The sequence below is a fragment of the Humulus lupulus genome, chromosome 1 (assembly GCF_963169125.1).
Source record: "Humulus lupulus chromosome 1, drHumLupu1.1, whole genome shotgun sequence".
Lineage (NCBI taxonomy): Eukaryota > Viridiplantae > Streptophyta > Magnoliopsida > Rosales > Cannabaceae > Humulus > Humulus lupulus.
Window position 1 is genome coordinate 166,294,783 of NC_084793.1, and position 16,790 is coordinate 166,311,572.

The window sequence follows — 16,790 nt, forward strand, 5'->3', positions numbered from 1 at the left end:
ATCGAGCACCATCGAGCCACTATCGAGCTACCATCGAACCACCATTGAGCAAAATCATTTTTTCATGAAAAATCATGATTTTGAAGGTTTCATCAAGTTGGCATCGAGCACCATCGAACCATCATCGAACAATGTCGATTTTCTGCAGATTTCAGAGTTTCAGATCTGAAAAAAATCGCAAAAAAAACCCAAAAATCATGTCCAAATCTATTCGAAATATAATATTTAGTGTGGTGGTGGTGTTGTAAGGTGAGAGAGAGTGAAATAAGAGAGAGAGAGGGAAAAAAGAAGAGAGAAGAGAATAAAGAAATGAGAAGTGATGAGAAAGTGGAAATGACATTTTAAGTAAAGTGCCAAAAATTAACATTATTTTGAAATTTTTAATATTCATAACATTTTTTTGTAATTATAAAAATTATCAAATTTCCTATAATAAATAAGCAGCAGCAATAGGAATTTTGATTTTGAGAGCGTCGGTGTAAATTGAAAAAAAATCTGTTGTCCCTAATTCTTTGTCTCCTCCATGTTCCACCAATTATTTTAAGACACCATATTTATGTATAGTTGGGAAAAAAGAAAGTTATAAATAATTTAAATATATATTAAATAAATAAAGAAAATTTGGGGGTACAGGCGATTTTTTTTCGTGTAGAGGGCTCACTCATTATTTTATTGATAATTTCCTTTTATTATATATTATCACCGCTGTATAATCCAAGACAACAATATCTGATTTCTGTGTGATCTGTCTGTCTTATGTCTGGACCTGTCCTTGGCCTCCCTTGGGTCTCCCTCATAATATTGCTGACCTCAACACGCTTCCAATCCAACGCTTCCCATAAATAAGTACGCTTTATCTCTCTTCTTCCAACGTACACTTCCTTTTCTCTCTTTCTCAGTCTACTCTAACTGAAGAAGAAGAAGAAGAGGCTATGGAGGTCAAGCGAATCTGGACTCTGCTTCTTCTGCTCTTCTTCTTCGCATTGTGCTCAACCACATCGTGTCTTGCAAGCAATGTGACGTACGACCGTCGCTCTCTACTCATCAATGGCCAGCGGAAGCTCCTCATCTCTGCTGCCATTCACTACCCTCGCAGCGTTCCCGCGGTGAGACATCATTGCAGTTCTTCCACTCTCTCTCTCTACCTAAATTCTTTCTTTGTGATAGCTCAAACATATCTATATATATATTGATTGTTTATTGCTGCTTGGTGGTCGCGAATGTGGACGAAAAGAAAAGAAAATACTCGATTTTCATTATCTCTTATGTCCAAATGGGTCTACTGAGACCCAGGGCTAGCTTTCTTGCGTCCAGAATTAGAATGTGATTTTGCATTCATATATTTCATCACATTTTTTTTTTTTTAGTTTCATGATTTTTGTTTAGTGGTTCTCTTTTCACGATGCCCTATTAGTTAGTAAATGTTTGATCCGAAGTACATTCATATACTTATTGTTGGAGGATTTTTGCCCCCTTAGCGTAATGGATCATCTTACCATGCACAAATGAGTTTCTCACTAACATTTTAACTATCTAGCGCTGTCACTGACTATGAAATGATTCTGGGTTGTCTTAGATGTGGCCTGGGCTTGTTCAAACTGCCAAGGAAGGAGGGGTTGATGTTATCGAAACTTATGTGTTTTGGAATGGTCATGAACCTTCCCCTGGCAATGTAAGCATGCAGATTCGAAATTTTAGTGTGCATATTGGAACTGAAAGGAAATTTTCAAAATAATTGAATTGTTTTATTTTAATTTTTCTTGGCATTAGTATTATTTTGGAGGACGCTATGATCTGGTCAAGTTTGTGAAGATTGTCCAGCAGGCTGGCATGTATTTGATTCTTCGAATAGGGCCCTTTGTAGCCGCAGAATGGAACTTTGGGTAAGTCTCTACATTCCCAGATTTTCATAGTAGTTCCTTTTCATAGCTGTTGCACTTTCTCTGATTTGATTGTAAATATAACAGAGGGATTCCTGTTTGGCTGCATTATGTGCCTGGTACCATATTCCGAACTGACAATGAACCTTTTAAGGTACTAAATGTGGAGTCTTAGAAAGCTGCTCAGCTTAGCTAGTGTCTTATCTAGTGATGCAATTCTTTCCCATTTAGAATGAAGTATGTTGCTGTCTTCTAACGGACTTCTATTACTTGCTGGTAATCAGGATCATATGAAGAACTTCACAGCATTGATTGTGAACCTAATGAAGCAGGAGAAGCTTTTGGCTCCTCAAGGGGGTCCCATTATCTTGGCCCAGGCAAGTACCTTTTTCAAGTGTGGAAGCAATTTGATATTATTAACTGAGTTCTCTTTTTGAGAAACGTAGTGTAGCTTTCATTATTAGAAAATTACAAATTTCATAAAATCTTGTAAGAGTTCCATAGTCAAAATTGAGTTATGATGTTTTAAGCTATTTTCTATTGTTGGACAATAGTAATTCTTGATGTTGTAAGAGCTGCTGCGCAGTAGTAAATTTAGGTATATATCTTGTAATCCCTTTCATTTTCTTGTGCTTGCTACAAGAGAAGGTCATAATCTTCATTTTGCAATTCTTTAGTGAATGGGGTTGTTCTTGGGATCTGAATCTTCCATGGAAGTAACTTTTCAGCTTTATCTTCTTTTAAACCTTTGCAAAAAAATCTTATGAAATTATTTTGAATCCTCTTCTTATTGCAGATAGAAAATGAGTATGGGTATTATGAAGGAGCTTATGGAGAAGGCGGTAAAAGATATGCCATGTGGGCTGCTAGCATGGCTGTCTCTCATAATATAGGTGTCCCTTGGATAATGTGCCAACAATTTGATGCTCCGAATTCTGTGGTAAGAATTTCAACATAGCAAATTTCAAACGCTTTTCAGTTACTAGGAATTATTGTACTTTTTTCTAAGACCAAGTGTTCTCAAGATTCTGTGTATTACTCACTACAGATAAGACATGCACTTCTAGATGAAATTTTATTTCTTTATTTGAAATATATATATATATATATATACAATGTAAAAAAATGGCAATATTCAGCTCAAATTATGTGTTTTTTGGCAGATTAATACATGCAATTCATTCTACTGTGACCAATTTACACCCATATTCCCAGACAAGCCAAAAATATGGACGGAGAATTGGCCTGGATGGTAATTAAGTTTTTCACTTGCTATCTATTTATTTATTTTTTAATCTAACTATATGAAGCTTTTAAAAGATGAACATCATGAACTAAAGTCTCCTGAGCTAAACAGTGAGGACTAAGGGTGAAAAAAATATTGTTTTCTCTTTTCCCCTAAAGTTTAAAGTTTGTATGTACACCTCTAACATCAATAACAGTGAAGGAGAATTATAAATATATTTTTTTTCTCTTTCATTGATTCAACCTGTAGAAATTAAACAATGTGTACCAAAATCTATACAAACTAGAAAGCAAAGATAACAGTCAGGAAACTTGGAAAACTATTGGTCAACTGAACTATAAGTTAGTTTTTTATTATTCATTCTTGCTTATCAACCTTTCTAATGGTGAAATTAAATAGATACATGTTGGTAGTGTCTGCAAAATTGATCAAATGAAGGTTAATCTTTCACCCTTAGATGTAGTCTTTCTTCCATCCATCTAATCTCTCTCTGGTCTTTACCTTCTCTCACTTGGTTAATACCCGATCCTGAAACTTGATTGTAAATAATAATTTTTTAAAAGGTAAAATATTTAATGGGCCAAACTACCACCTTGCAACCCAATGAGCATGCCAAAGTAGCAAGAAGCAAGGCAAAAAGAGTTAATGAGGCAGGCTAAATTGGTCGCCCTCAAGTGCTAACTGCAAATTGAAGATGAGACACTTCAACGCTTTCCCTTTCTATCACAAAAGCTCCAAACAATCCACAATGTCTAACTTTATCCACCATTCCCAAAATTTGTCAGCCAACCATGCTGAATAGAAAAGGGGATAACAGATTCCCTTGTCTCATTTCTCTTGAACCTTTGAAATTTTACCTTGGTTGCGAGTTAATCATTACTGAGTAAGACTCTATTGATAAGCATCCAGTAATCCAGTATCTCCATTTAGCTTCAAGAAAAAGTCAAGAAAAGACCACTTGACCATGTTGTAAGCTTTCAAATTCATCAAATTCCTTCATGATATCTTCTTTAATGAACTATTGTTGGATAAATTTCATAGTGAATCCATCAGGTTCAGAGATTTATTCCATCACAATCAAACACTGCCCCATTTACCTCTAATTCTTTAAATGGATTAATCAGCCACTCTGCCATAAAATCAGAAAGAAGTGCCCATTCCAAGCTAATATTTCTGCATTTGATGAGTTGATTATCTGCAGGTTTAAAACATTTGGGTCCCCAGATCCTCATAGACCAGCAGAGGATGTTGCTTATTCAGTTGCTCGCTTCTTTCAAAAAGGTGGTAGCGTACATAATTACTACATGGTATTTTCTCAATTTCAATGGCATGTTCTATGGTAGTTTTGTACCAATTGTTTCCTCCAGTATTTCCTTCCAACCTGATGAACTTTTATCTCATGCATTCTTGTCATAGTTATTGTTGTTACCTTGTTATTTTACCCACATTCTGTAATTGGTATCGATCCTCCTAGCATTGTAGTCTTATTTTCATTTGTGGTTTAGTATCATGGTGGGACAAATTTTGGTCGCACTGCCGGTGGACCTTTTATTACTACTAGTTACGACTATGAAGCACCGATTGACGAATATGGTAATCATTCTATGATTCTTACATTATTGGTTTGAAATTTCACTATGTGAATTGATTTTAATATTCAATATGCAAATTGACTTGTAGGGTTACCTAGGCTACCAAAATGGGGACACCTTAGGGAGCTCCACAGAGCTATAAAATTATGTGAGCATGTTATGCTCAATAGTGAGGCAGTGAATATATCACTGGGTCCTTCTCTGGAGGTATATTTTTTCCCACCTGGATAACTATTCTCCTCAATACTTCTATAGATGCTGAATTTATTTTCTTTCCATGATTGGGATTATAGTCTTCTGGCAATGTAATGCTTCATGTAGTTTCAAGTTGTATATATGATAGGAGAGCAACGGTAAAATTTACTACTAACTCATTTATAAAAAGAAAAGAAAAACTACTGACTCTGTTGTGCTTTGAATTCTTATATACGCAGATCAGTGTATTCTTGTCATATTTTGACTCTAATGATTGAATTTTCACGTCTTTGATTTATCAAAAAAATGTCACTGTCGTAGTTGTTTATTAGTTGGACTAAGCAAATTCAAGATGTGTTAGCAATATTTTTTATTCCTTAACTATTTTCTAATAATTTAATTTCCAAAGCCAAAATATTTATATGTTAGAAATGCTACATTGGTGATTTAGTACTTCATTAAACATGACAAGAGATTTAGGATATATAGAAATACAAGGAAGTAGAGGAAGATAAGGAGATAGTTGTAACAAGTGAGAGAAGGTAAAGACCAGATAGAGATTAATATGAATGCTCATTATTATGTTTAGATCATTATCACCTATATCTGGTAACAGATTATGAATTATTAATAAGCAACTTAGAAGCACTTACCCAAAACAAAGTTAATCAAGGAACGTGATATACAGAACAAGCTAGAGATCAAATAATAATACTTGTCCAAATTAAAATAAGGTAATTTAACCCAAACACTTCAGAACTAAAATCTGGATACCTATTATAAAGAAAAGGGGAACCCGACAAATATGGAAATTTTAAGAATATTAGAGTTTCCTGTTTGTACTCAACCAATAAAAGCATATACATTTTGTTAGTTGATGGGCATCATTTTGCATCTTTAAATTTATCCCTTGCAATTGTATCTCTTTCCATTTTATGCTACTGAGAACAATAACTGATCAATGACCACAATGTAGGCTGATGTATTCACAGACTCTTCTGGAGCATGTGCTGCATTTCTAGCTAATGTGGATGATAAAAACGACAGGACAGTAGTATTTCGCAATTCCTCATATCATTTGCCTGCATGGTCTGTTAGCATTCTGCCTGATTGCAAGAATGTGGTTTTTAACACAGCAAAGGTAACCGTTTGGCCTTTCTTATTTTCTATTTACCCCAAACATACTATTTAATTCAATTACCCTGAAGCATTCTTTTTGGTTTCTAATTTATTATCTTCTATCCATAATGGGGAATTAATCTCCTGAAGAAAAAAGAAAAAAAACAAAAAGGAAGAAAAAGGAAAAAGAATAGTTTCTAGATTAGGTTACTCTGCAAGTAGATTAGCATGCATCAAGAATGGAGTTATTTATTATAATTACATCCTCATAAAAGCATAATGTTTGGGTGAGGATTGACTCCTCCAATCTTGGATTCAAAACACAATCAGTAAAGAGAAAAACAGCAAAGACACAAGGTTTACATGGTTTGGATCTAAAATGATCCCACATCCAAGGTAGGGTGTTCGTTATAGCCTAGTTCACTATTTGATGCTAGATTACACTTTCAACACTCCCAAGAGATACAGTCAGCTCTCAGTACAAAGAACTTTCCGAGGATATTAGCAGACCCTATAAATTCTAAAACAAACCTGAAACAATAACCCAGTAAACTCAACAGTTTTCAGTTGAGTCTCTCTATATGGAGCACTCAAGATGACTTGTGTTATCTCAAACTAACTACAAGGCATCTTTAGATAAACATCTACCCTGAGAACAGGACAAGTCATAAAGTTAGTTCCAACCACCAATTAACAAGTTGCAGTCTTAATACTTGGACTCAACTAACTTAATTATTAATTAACAATTTAACAATTAGAGACAGCCTTAACAGCTTATAATGTCTAGCATTCTTGAAGAGTAGAACTTTGTGAACTGCGCAAAACTCAGTTTTGGTAAGAGACTTTCATGTCTTAAGATATTAGTGTTGTTTCGTTGTTCTGTGTCTTTTGCTGATTGATCTATTTTGTTCAGTCAATGAGAATGCATTTATTGGTTGTTTCCTGAGCAAGTGCATTGTTTAACATGACTTATCTCAAAAGAAAGAAAAAAAGAAAAAAGAAGAGAGAGGTCTTGATGATTAACAAGTGTTTGTGGAGAGGTATGATACGGCGTGAGAGGTTATTCATGTCCCTTTGTCATATATTACTTTTCCTTTTTTGATCTTGACTCTATAGATTTGATTTTTTAACAGGTTGGAACCCCAACTTCCATTGTTGAAATGGTAGCGGAGAAGTTGCAGCCATCAGTAAGAACCCCAGAAAAAAACTCAGAAGCTCTTAAATGGGAGGTATTTGTCGAGAAAGCTGGGATATGGGATAAGGAGGATTTTGTCCAAACTGGCTTTGTGGATCATATCAATACTACAAAAGATACTACCGACTACCTATGGTATACGACAAGGTTTGTCTTCACTCTTGGTGAAATAACAGTTTCTTATTGTTTTTTCTTCTGTAATAGATAAATAGAGGATGGATTCCATGTTTATCGCACAGTCTTGTGCTTTGAACAGTGTGAAAGTTAAAAAGTACCTCACAACTCTTGGGTAGTCAATCAAACTAGTTTACAACCAAACTAGAACATAACTAGCTTTATAATTTGTGATCTCATTTGCTTTCCAGAGTGAAAAGTTATAATCGTATACATCCTTCTTTTCCTCATCATTTAGCATTTACATCATTCAAGATCATTGTGTTAAGAATCATAGGGAGCTGTAGGACAAGTTGTTTCTCACATGAGGTTATTCTTTTAGTTTGTGATACTGAATGGGTTAACTTATAATTTTATTATTTGCTTGTGATTTCAGACCATAAGACAATGGACAATGAGTTGAAGAAAGTTTGTGAAATCAAATATAGTTTAAGATTCATATTTTCATGTATTGCAGTATATTTGTTGAAGAAAATGAAGGTTTCTTAATCAAGGAAAGCCAGCCATTTCTTATAGTCGAGTCAAAGGGTCATGCTCTTCATGCCTTCGTGAACCAAAAACTTCAAGGTCATAATCTATCTTAGACCCTTCTATTATTAACTTTGACTATTTACAAGTACTAAGATGATAGCACGTTTTATATAATGTATGCAGTTGGGTTTTAACTCTTTGAAAAAGTATAATGCTTGAGAGTAAAAGCTTTAAGGACAGTCGAAGGGGTTTCTAAGCTCTTAAATAAATATATTTAAAGATTGTTAACATAATTATAGATTGCATGTTGGACTAATATAACTGGGAAAGCCCCAAGACCTACCTCACAATAGTTATAAGTGACGTTTCAATTTGGCCCTTTAGCATTTTTTATATCCTATCACTGGACTAGCCCGACTCTACCGCAACCACCCAATACCTCTAGAAAAATTCTAGCATCCAGCTGCAATCAGATTTTTTCGTTCTCTTAGTAGAGAAGATCATATTACTGTCAGTACACTTTAGACAAAATTTAATAAACATAATAACTATTTTGTTTTTTAACTGGAAAAACTGCTCAGATTTAGATGCTATATTACCAGTCATGTTATCTATGTTCTTTGACACTTGCATACTTTTAGGTTTGGTTTCGTATTTATTAACACTGAATTCTATTTTAATGCACATCAGGATATGTGTAACATTCATGTTATCAAATCTCTTAAAGTTGCTAAGTTTTGTATGAATTCATTGAATTTCAGGTACTGCATATGGCAATGGCACGCATTCACCTTTCAAATTTAAAAAGCCTGTTTCTCTCAAGGCGGGGAAGAATGAAATTGCTCTGCTAAGCATGACAGTTGGCCTGCAGGTACTCTACACCTCTTTGTTATTGCTATTATTCTGTTTACTATTCATGAACCGATGGCGACAACGATGCTGATAGTAATAATGAGTGCCAGCGATAGCTATTTTACTTTTTATTTTTTGCCAGTCAGAATGTTTCACTTAACCAGAATCCCGATATGCAGATCTCATACTAGCTATGTTTCTTGGGAAAATGTGGCTTATATAGCATAATCTGAATGGTTTTAGATATCTCGTCCATTCCAAACAACCTTGGATTTACATTAGACAATGCTTTGTTGTTAGGGACAAGTATGGGAATTAATTTTGCAGGAAAAGTAAAGATTTCTGAATTTAAATGTACTTAATAATAATAATTAAGATCAGTTTGTAAAACTCGAACATAGATAGTAAAGTGCAGTTAATTAAGAATATAAAGAAAAACAGAAATAGAAGGGGCCAGTTTAAATGGATAACCAACTGTTTTGTTAATTTGTCTATTTTTAATATTGACATTCACCATATAACAAATAGAAGTAGTTCAGTATTCCACCTTAAAAAGAAAAAAAAATGTATTGCACCATGTTAGTTGCGTTCTCAGGAAGGTCTCCCCCTAAGCAAAATCAACAATGATGACTAAAGCCTGTAGCTCGCAGTTTCTTGCATCCATGGCCTATTGGATCACAGCAAAAAAAGAGACCCTTTTCGTACTCGACCCTAAATTCTGAGTCAGTAAGCTAGCGGATGTCCTATCATTGGACTGGTTTGCTGGGTGTTCAACTTCGGAACCAGATTCCTGTCCTCAATTAGTTGAGCCAAATCCATTTTATCGGCCAGCCCTTTGGTGGTGTGTACCTCAAATTGTCGCCGATATACTCTAACAGTGGTGTCCTGCTTCAAGCACACAAAATGTGCACCAAAACATTACACACAGTAATATGACAGATTTACGTGCACACAACATATGCACCTAAACATTCCACAGTGACGTGACGAGTTATTTTAATATATTGGGTTCCATCTTGCTGTTGTAACCTTGCTGAGAGTATCACAGGTGGCAATAGGTTAATGCAACCACCTTTTTTCTTGACTTTATCTTAATGCTCTGTCTTTTGAAGTCCTCTTTGCTGTTTTCATTTTGTAGAATGCAGGATCTTTCTATGAATGGGTAGGAGCAGGACCAACTCACGTTGAGATTAGGGGATTCAACAAAGGGACTGTAAACTTGTCCAACTCTACTTGGATTTACAAGGTATTTCTGTCTTTGCTAAACACATTTTCTTCAATATCTAGTTCGTAACTATTTAAATTATTTTTGAAAGAGTTGGTTGTAAAATTTCTATTACCTGAATTTGTAGGTCTTGTATTTAGTATGTATTCATATATAAAGTTTAAAGAGTCAGTTGATGTTATTTTTTTTATTGTTTTGTGATAATACCCGTTGTAACGTTGGAGGGTATTGCTCTGTTGCCTCACAAAAGTGCTTAACGTGTTTTATTGTTGAAGACAAATCTTGAACTTTTTTGTTTTTGCACCCCAGGTTCTTTTCCTATATCATGTATTTTCTTGGACGGTTATGATGAATCTCATTAATCTAGTTTAGCTGCAATTTTTATTTTTAGAAAAGACCTTACAGTGACAAAACTATACTTCAAATTGGCTTTGGGAATTGACCAAAAAGTCATGTCTCTTGTGTAAATCTCTGAGTAACCTTTCATTAATATCATTAATAATTTTCCTTGTTAATTTATAGCATTGTTAAGGGTATTTGTTGAAAAGTGTACATCATTTAAACCAAACCAACCAATTAGATATTAGTATAAGTTGTTTAGTCAAGAAGAGACCTAAGCTATAGTCTGAATGATCTAAAAAAATGTTCTAAAAATTAACATAATGATTTTATCGGTCTATTTGTTTATTGCTTATTGTTTCTTACCTTTTCTCATATTCAGATTGGTTTGCAAGGAGAGCATTTAGGCATTTACAGGGCAGATGGTATTAACAAAGTAAATTGGGTTGCTACTTCAGAACCACCAAAACAACAACCTCTAACGTGGTACAAGGTAAACAATGGGGAACATTATCGTTTTAGTATGACAGAGACTGATTGTTTCAGCTGTATTAGTACTTTCTTTTTATGCTGGTGAAAGGAATAAAAGCAAAGTATTCACTTTATTGCAGACTGAAATAACCCCTCCACCAGGGAAAGAACCTGTGGGGCTGGATATGATTCATATGGGAAAAGGTCTAGCTTGGTTGAATGGAGAAGAAATTGGAAGATATTGGCCAAGGAAGAGTTCTATAGATGATGGATGTGTTAAAGAATGCGATTACAGAGGAAAATTCATGCCTAACAAATGCTTTACAGGTTGTGGAGAACCAACTCAAAGATGGTAAGACAAGTCAATAAATATACTAAAATTGCAAATATGGAATTTGAATCAGTTATTATGTTTGCCTTTCATTTTGCGGGGGTAGACATTTGAAACTGCAGAAGTGGCTATCATATAAATATATATACATATTTTTTTTCTAGTTCAAGTCGTTGGGTAGATGAGAGTGAAACTGAATGGTTTTGAGTTAAATTTTGTAAATTTATCTCACGACAAAACAAACAGTTATGTATCATGAAATAAAAATAATATTAACATAAGGTGCTTAGGTTTGATCTGATGAAACTTATAGATTGAGTGTAATAGCTCGAATGTTTACTTTCTCTATTACCAAGATTTAATAATCATTGAAACAGTTTGTTAATTGAGACTGGTGGTAGGAGAATTGTTCGAGTCTTAAGACTGCATGCCATTTGTACTAAAAGAAAGGATAGCCTTTGAAATAAGGTCCTTAACAATTTACCAAATTTGTTTAGCTTCAGAAAAAAAGTAGTATGTACTGTGTCCAGAAGTTATAAGCCATCGATTAAACTCGCAAACACAGGCATGACTGCATAGGCGCTTTGCATGTGTCATGCATGTACATTTGTATGTATTGCCTGATATTTAGTTAAATTTATTAATCAAAACTAAATTTGAAGTTTTATGAACTCTTTGTACCTGTCTATTGTGTCTTCTTTCTCTGTCATGGTTACTAATGTGAAAACATACTCTTGATGGTATACGATTGTGGTATCATAATGGGTGTTAGTACTCTTTTGTTTTTTTTATTTCATCTTATATGATCAAATGTTCTAAAGATTTAATAAGTAACTACTGCAGTGTAGAAGAATCTTACAAGACAATTATGTTTCTCGAACAGGTACCATGTGCCCCGTTCTTGGTTCAAGTCATCTGGAAACATTCTGGTGATCTTTGAGGAGAAAGGAGGAGATCCATCTAAAATTACCTTCTCAAGGCGGAAAGTAACTGGCCTCTGTGCTCTTGTTGCAGAGGATCAGCCTTCTGTTGGACCTGAATCTTGGGAGAAAGAAGTAAGTGGAAGTAACAAAAATGTTCCATTTGTCCACTTGCAATGTCCTGAGAATACCCTTGTATCAGCTGTAAAATTTGCCAGCTTTGGAAACCCTTCAGGAAATTGCGGATCTTACACTAAGGGAGATTGCCATGATCCTAATTCCATTTCAGTGATTGAAAAGGTAAGGACTGCAGCAATTCCTTTTCTATATATTTTAGCCGTAATAAGTAGTGTGTTGTATTTCACCCTACAACAACAAGACTCGAACACAAATAAATCCAATGACAAGAATCAACAACAATAGCACTTTAACAAGATTTAGACAAAACAAAATAAGAACAATAAAAAAGAAGGAACAAGAACACCAAAATTATACTGGTTCAACCATATTGCTATGGTCTAATCCAGTTCTTCCAAACTTGGAGTTTCACTAGGCATAAAAGTCACAAATGTAGCTATTGTGAACTTGTTCTTGAGGTTACAAACACAGTTACCAAACTTGAACTGTGATGCAAAACTCTCACAAGAACTCTCACTTTCAGCCCGATACAAAACTCTCTTTAAGTGTTTCCCAAAAACTCTCTTTTCTCAATTCTCTCTCTGTTTTCTACAACACAAATGACACAAGGTACAAACCTTATAATATACAACCAGCCGACACCAAAAGAGACAAACATACAACTGAAATATAATTGGAAAAACAGGAAAACATAATTCTAAAAAAATAAGAGAGTTGACTTTGACAGGTAAGTTATTTGATGAGGATTATATTCCACAAATTCCACCTTAATCCACATCAATCTGACTTGCTTAGGAACTTCCATTTTGAAAGGAGTCTTCATTAGTGATTTCTGATATTGAGAAGTTCCAAACAATGTTGGAACTTTCCAATGCTTAGAACCTTAGTACCTGCATCTGCAGGATTCTTTTCACTAGGCACTTTCTCGAGCTCAACAACTCCTTGCTCGATCTTGTCTCTAATCCAGAAGAGCCTCATCTATGTGTTTTGTTCTCTCATGATAAAAAAAGGGTTTTTGTACAAGTGTATTGAGGATTGACTGTCTGAAATAATCATTACTTTAGTCTTTAGTACCTGAACTTCTTCTAGTAATCCTTTGAGCCAAACAACTTCTTTGAAAGCTTCTGTAGTTGCAAATTGTAAATGCAACACACATCACTTTGAATTGTAACACAACACACATCACTATTTGAACTATAGAGAGTATCAACTAAAAATGATGAATCTTGGTTCTTATTTTCATCTTCCATCTCTCTTTTCTTCTTCTTTAATTCCCAACAATGTCTGGTTAGATGGCCAACTTTGGCGCAGTGATGACATTTCCTAGTTTCCTTTGGTCTTGATTTTGATCTAGAGTGAAACTTTGAGTGTCCTCTTGACATACTCCTCTTGTGTGTCCTGCCTCGAACCATTAAAACCTCTTCTTGTTTCTGTTGTTTGGCTGCCTTTTCCCAAGTCAATTACGCATCTCTTGATTAGGTAAGTGTGTCACGACTATACATGATTACGGTCCTCATCTCTTTGAATTGATTAGGTAAGCTATTCATGAGTATCACGACTTGGTCTTCCTCTTTAATATCTTCTCCCATATTGCTAGAACTATTTTGTTCATTTCATCAAAATTTTGTTCAAGTGACAGAGTTGCATTCATCTTGAAACCATACATCTTTCCCTTCAAGAAGATTTTTGTTGCAGTAGATTTCTTCATGTACAAATCCTCCAACTTCTTCCATAGACCAACTGCTGTCTTTTCCCTAATGACTTATCTCAGTACATTATCTGATAAATTCATCACAATAGCAGATCTGGCTTGCTTCATGATTAATTCTGCATCTTCCTTCTACTCTGGTTTCTCTTGTTTCTCCGTTTTTTCCGTTTGTGTTTCCACTTCCAAAGCTGAGTCAAGCTTTTGGCCGATGAGAATGGCCATCATCTTATCTTCTCTTTCCACAAGCTGAAATCCCCAGTTCCATCAAATCTGTCTAACTCGAATCTTGTTGATGCGGAAGCCATTCTTGTATCATTCTTGATTCTTGCAGCAATTTACAGTGAGTCTTCTCCTTGTTCGAAACCTGTCATCTGGTACCACTTGTTGTATTTCACCCTACAACAATTAGATACCAACAATAGCACTTTAACAAGATTTAGACAAAACAAGATAAGAACAGTAAAAGAGAAGGAACAAGAACACCAAATATATTGGTTCAACCATATTGCTATGGTCTAATCCAGTTCTTCCAAACTTGGAGTTCCACTAGGCATACAAGTCACAAATGTAGCTGCTGTGAACTTGTTCTTGAGGTTACAAACACAGCTACCAAACTTGAACTGTGATACAAAACTCTCACTCTCAGCCTGATACAAAATTCTCTCTAAGTGTTTCCCAAAAGCTCTCTTTTCTCATTTCTCTCTCTGTTTTCTACAACACAAATGACACAAGGTGCAAGCCTTATATATACAACCAGCCGAGACCAAAAGAGAGACTAAAACATACAACTGAAATGTAACAGGAAAAACAGAAATCTAAAAAATAGGAGAGTTGACTTTGACTGGTAAGTTAGTTGATGAGGATTATATTCCACAGTGGAATTCTAGAATCCCTTGAGCTGAAAATACAATAAACATATTTAATGTTTAAGTGGAATTCTAGAATCCACTTAAACATATTTAAGTGGAATTCTAGAATCCCTTGAGCTGAAAATACAATAAACATATTTAATGAGTTCACATTTATAAATGCACCTAGAGTTTCACAACATAATGCCACTATAATTTATCTACCTATATAGATAGATAGATCAAGAATAAATAATTACACCAAAAGCATTAGTTATACCTCTCTTGGAGTGTTTAAATGAATCGAGCAGTTCATTCAACAACTCTTAAATTAATTGTTGTTTAATTAGACTGACATGAATCGCGAGATAAGAATACTTGCATTAAGCTCAATATGTATTTACACTTTTTTTCTTTTTATTTCTTTCTGTTGCTGAATTTTTTTTATTATCATTATTACTTTTGCAATTTCATGATATATTTAACTGAAATGCAGTTCTGCCGGAATAAAAACAACTGTGCCATCGAATTGAGTGAAGAGAATTTCAGCACTAGTTTGTGTCCTGGTGTTACCAAAAAACTTGCAGTAGAAGCAATCTGCCGATGAAAATTTGAAGTCTTCCGTGGAATTGATACATCACACAAGGGAGAAAAGAAAAAGGCAAATGTTTGTGAATTTTGAGAAATTATTTGTTATGTTTTTGTTTTTTCCTGTCCTCTTTTAGGACCGGAAGAGTATTAGTAATTTTTACCGTTTCATTTATTATTAAAATAAAATTGTAATTTATGATTAGACAGGCTTAGCGAGGAACTATATAAATACATATATTTTAATTATTAAAAGAGATTTAATTGTTTATGAAAATTTATAAGGGGAGAAAACAGTGTCTGATCCTTCTCTTGGTCTTTCCACTATTATATTAAACCGTTTGCATAAACCAGCAACATTACCAACTTATTAAAGAGGTCATCTTAAGGTTCTAGAAACAAGCTTTGGCTTTGGCTTTAAAAGGAAGCTGTAGATGATGAAATTTAATGTCGAAGTTGATTGGAATAAAAGGCATTGATCATTTGTAAGACAAAGAAAAGTGATTGCAAAAGCCTAGGGACATCGGGGTGATACTGGGCAATGGAACTGCAATGGTTAAGTCAGTAAATAAATAGAAATAATGTGATAGAGTGAAAGAATGATAAAGAAAATGCCATCTATCTTCGTCGTAGATTGGTGGTGAGATACTAGAATTAGGCAGTCGAAAGTATGAAAGTAAATGAGTTTTGAGAGTAATTCCGATGCGTGCACATTAGTGTGTCCAAAATGTGGCCTTTGTACTTATAGGTTGCTGATAAAGCCGTTACCAACCCTTGTGAGGATTGGATTTGATTGGGCAAATCCAATCAAATTCAATTTAACAAATCCAATCAAATTCGCGAAGTAAAGATATCCACACTTGTGTGGATTAGATGAATGTTCTAATATATACTTTGGGTTTCAACTCATAAGAGTGTATGCTTATGTCTATTGTAAAAATCAAGCACACAAAGCTTGAATGCTCTTGCTTTAGGCATGAGCTATAGGGAGAGAGGAAGAGAGAGTGCTTGATTCAAAAGACAATAAACCATTACTCCTAGCTCTCTTTTCAAAAAAAAAAAAAAAAAAACTTATTGAGACAAGGAGAGGGCCTGCTATGGCTTGGCTGCTGTTAGTTTATAGTTAGTTGTAATAAAAAATAGTATGAGTTGTTTTTTCTTTGGCTGTTATAACAACTTACCTTAATTGTTAATGATTTGTAACAACCCTTTCTTGATTGGGTTATTCAGTGGCATATAAATACATCAAATCTCTGACCAGAGCTTGTCATTTTCTCATAAACCTCATTTTACAAGTTTAGTCTCTTTTCATTTCTTTGGTTTTCTTTGCTCTAAAATGGTATCAGAAACCATTGCCGTCGATCCACCATCAATCAACAATCCCCCACCACCACAAGCTTCGGTCGTCAACCTTCCCACTGCTCTGACACTGATAGCTCAGAATTCCCTTGCTCCGACCATTGCCGCCGATCCACCATCAATCAACAATCCCCCACCA

The 16,790-nt window shown here is 34.7% G+C and overlaps 1 protein-coding gene across 1 annotated transcript; it reads left to right on the plus strand.

The window, feature by feature from the left end:
- The first annotated feature begins 740 nt into the window (after positions 1-740).
- On the plus strand, positions 741-15,586 carry LOC133800108 (beta-galactosidase 10). Its single transcript, XM_062238081.1, has 19 exons — positions 741-1,106; positions 1,577-1,672; positions 1,771-1,883; positions 1,968-2,034; positions 2,165-2,257; positions 2,677-2,820; positions 3,044-3,132; positions 4,328-4,433; positions 4,632-4,719; positions 4,807-4,925; positions 5,890-6,054; positions 7,166-7,374; positions 7,859-7,968; positions 8,634-8,743; positions 9,863-9,970; positions 10,671-10,781; positions 10,900-11,111; positions 11,974-12,310; positions 15,201-15,586. The coding sequence occupies exons 1-19, from the start codon at positions 933-935 to the stop codon at positions 15,309-15,311; spliced, it is 2,562 nt and encodes an 853-aa protein (XP_062094065.1). The 5' UTR covers positions 741-932; the 3' UTR covers positions 15,312-15,586.
- Positions 15,587-16,790: the final 1,204 nt, after the last annotated feature.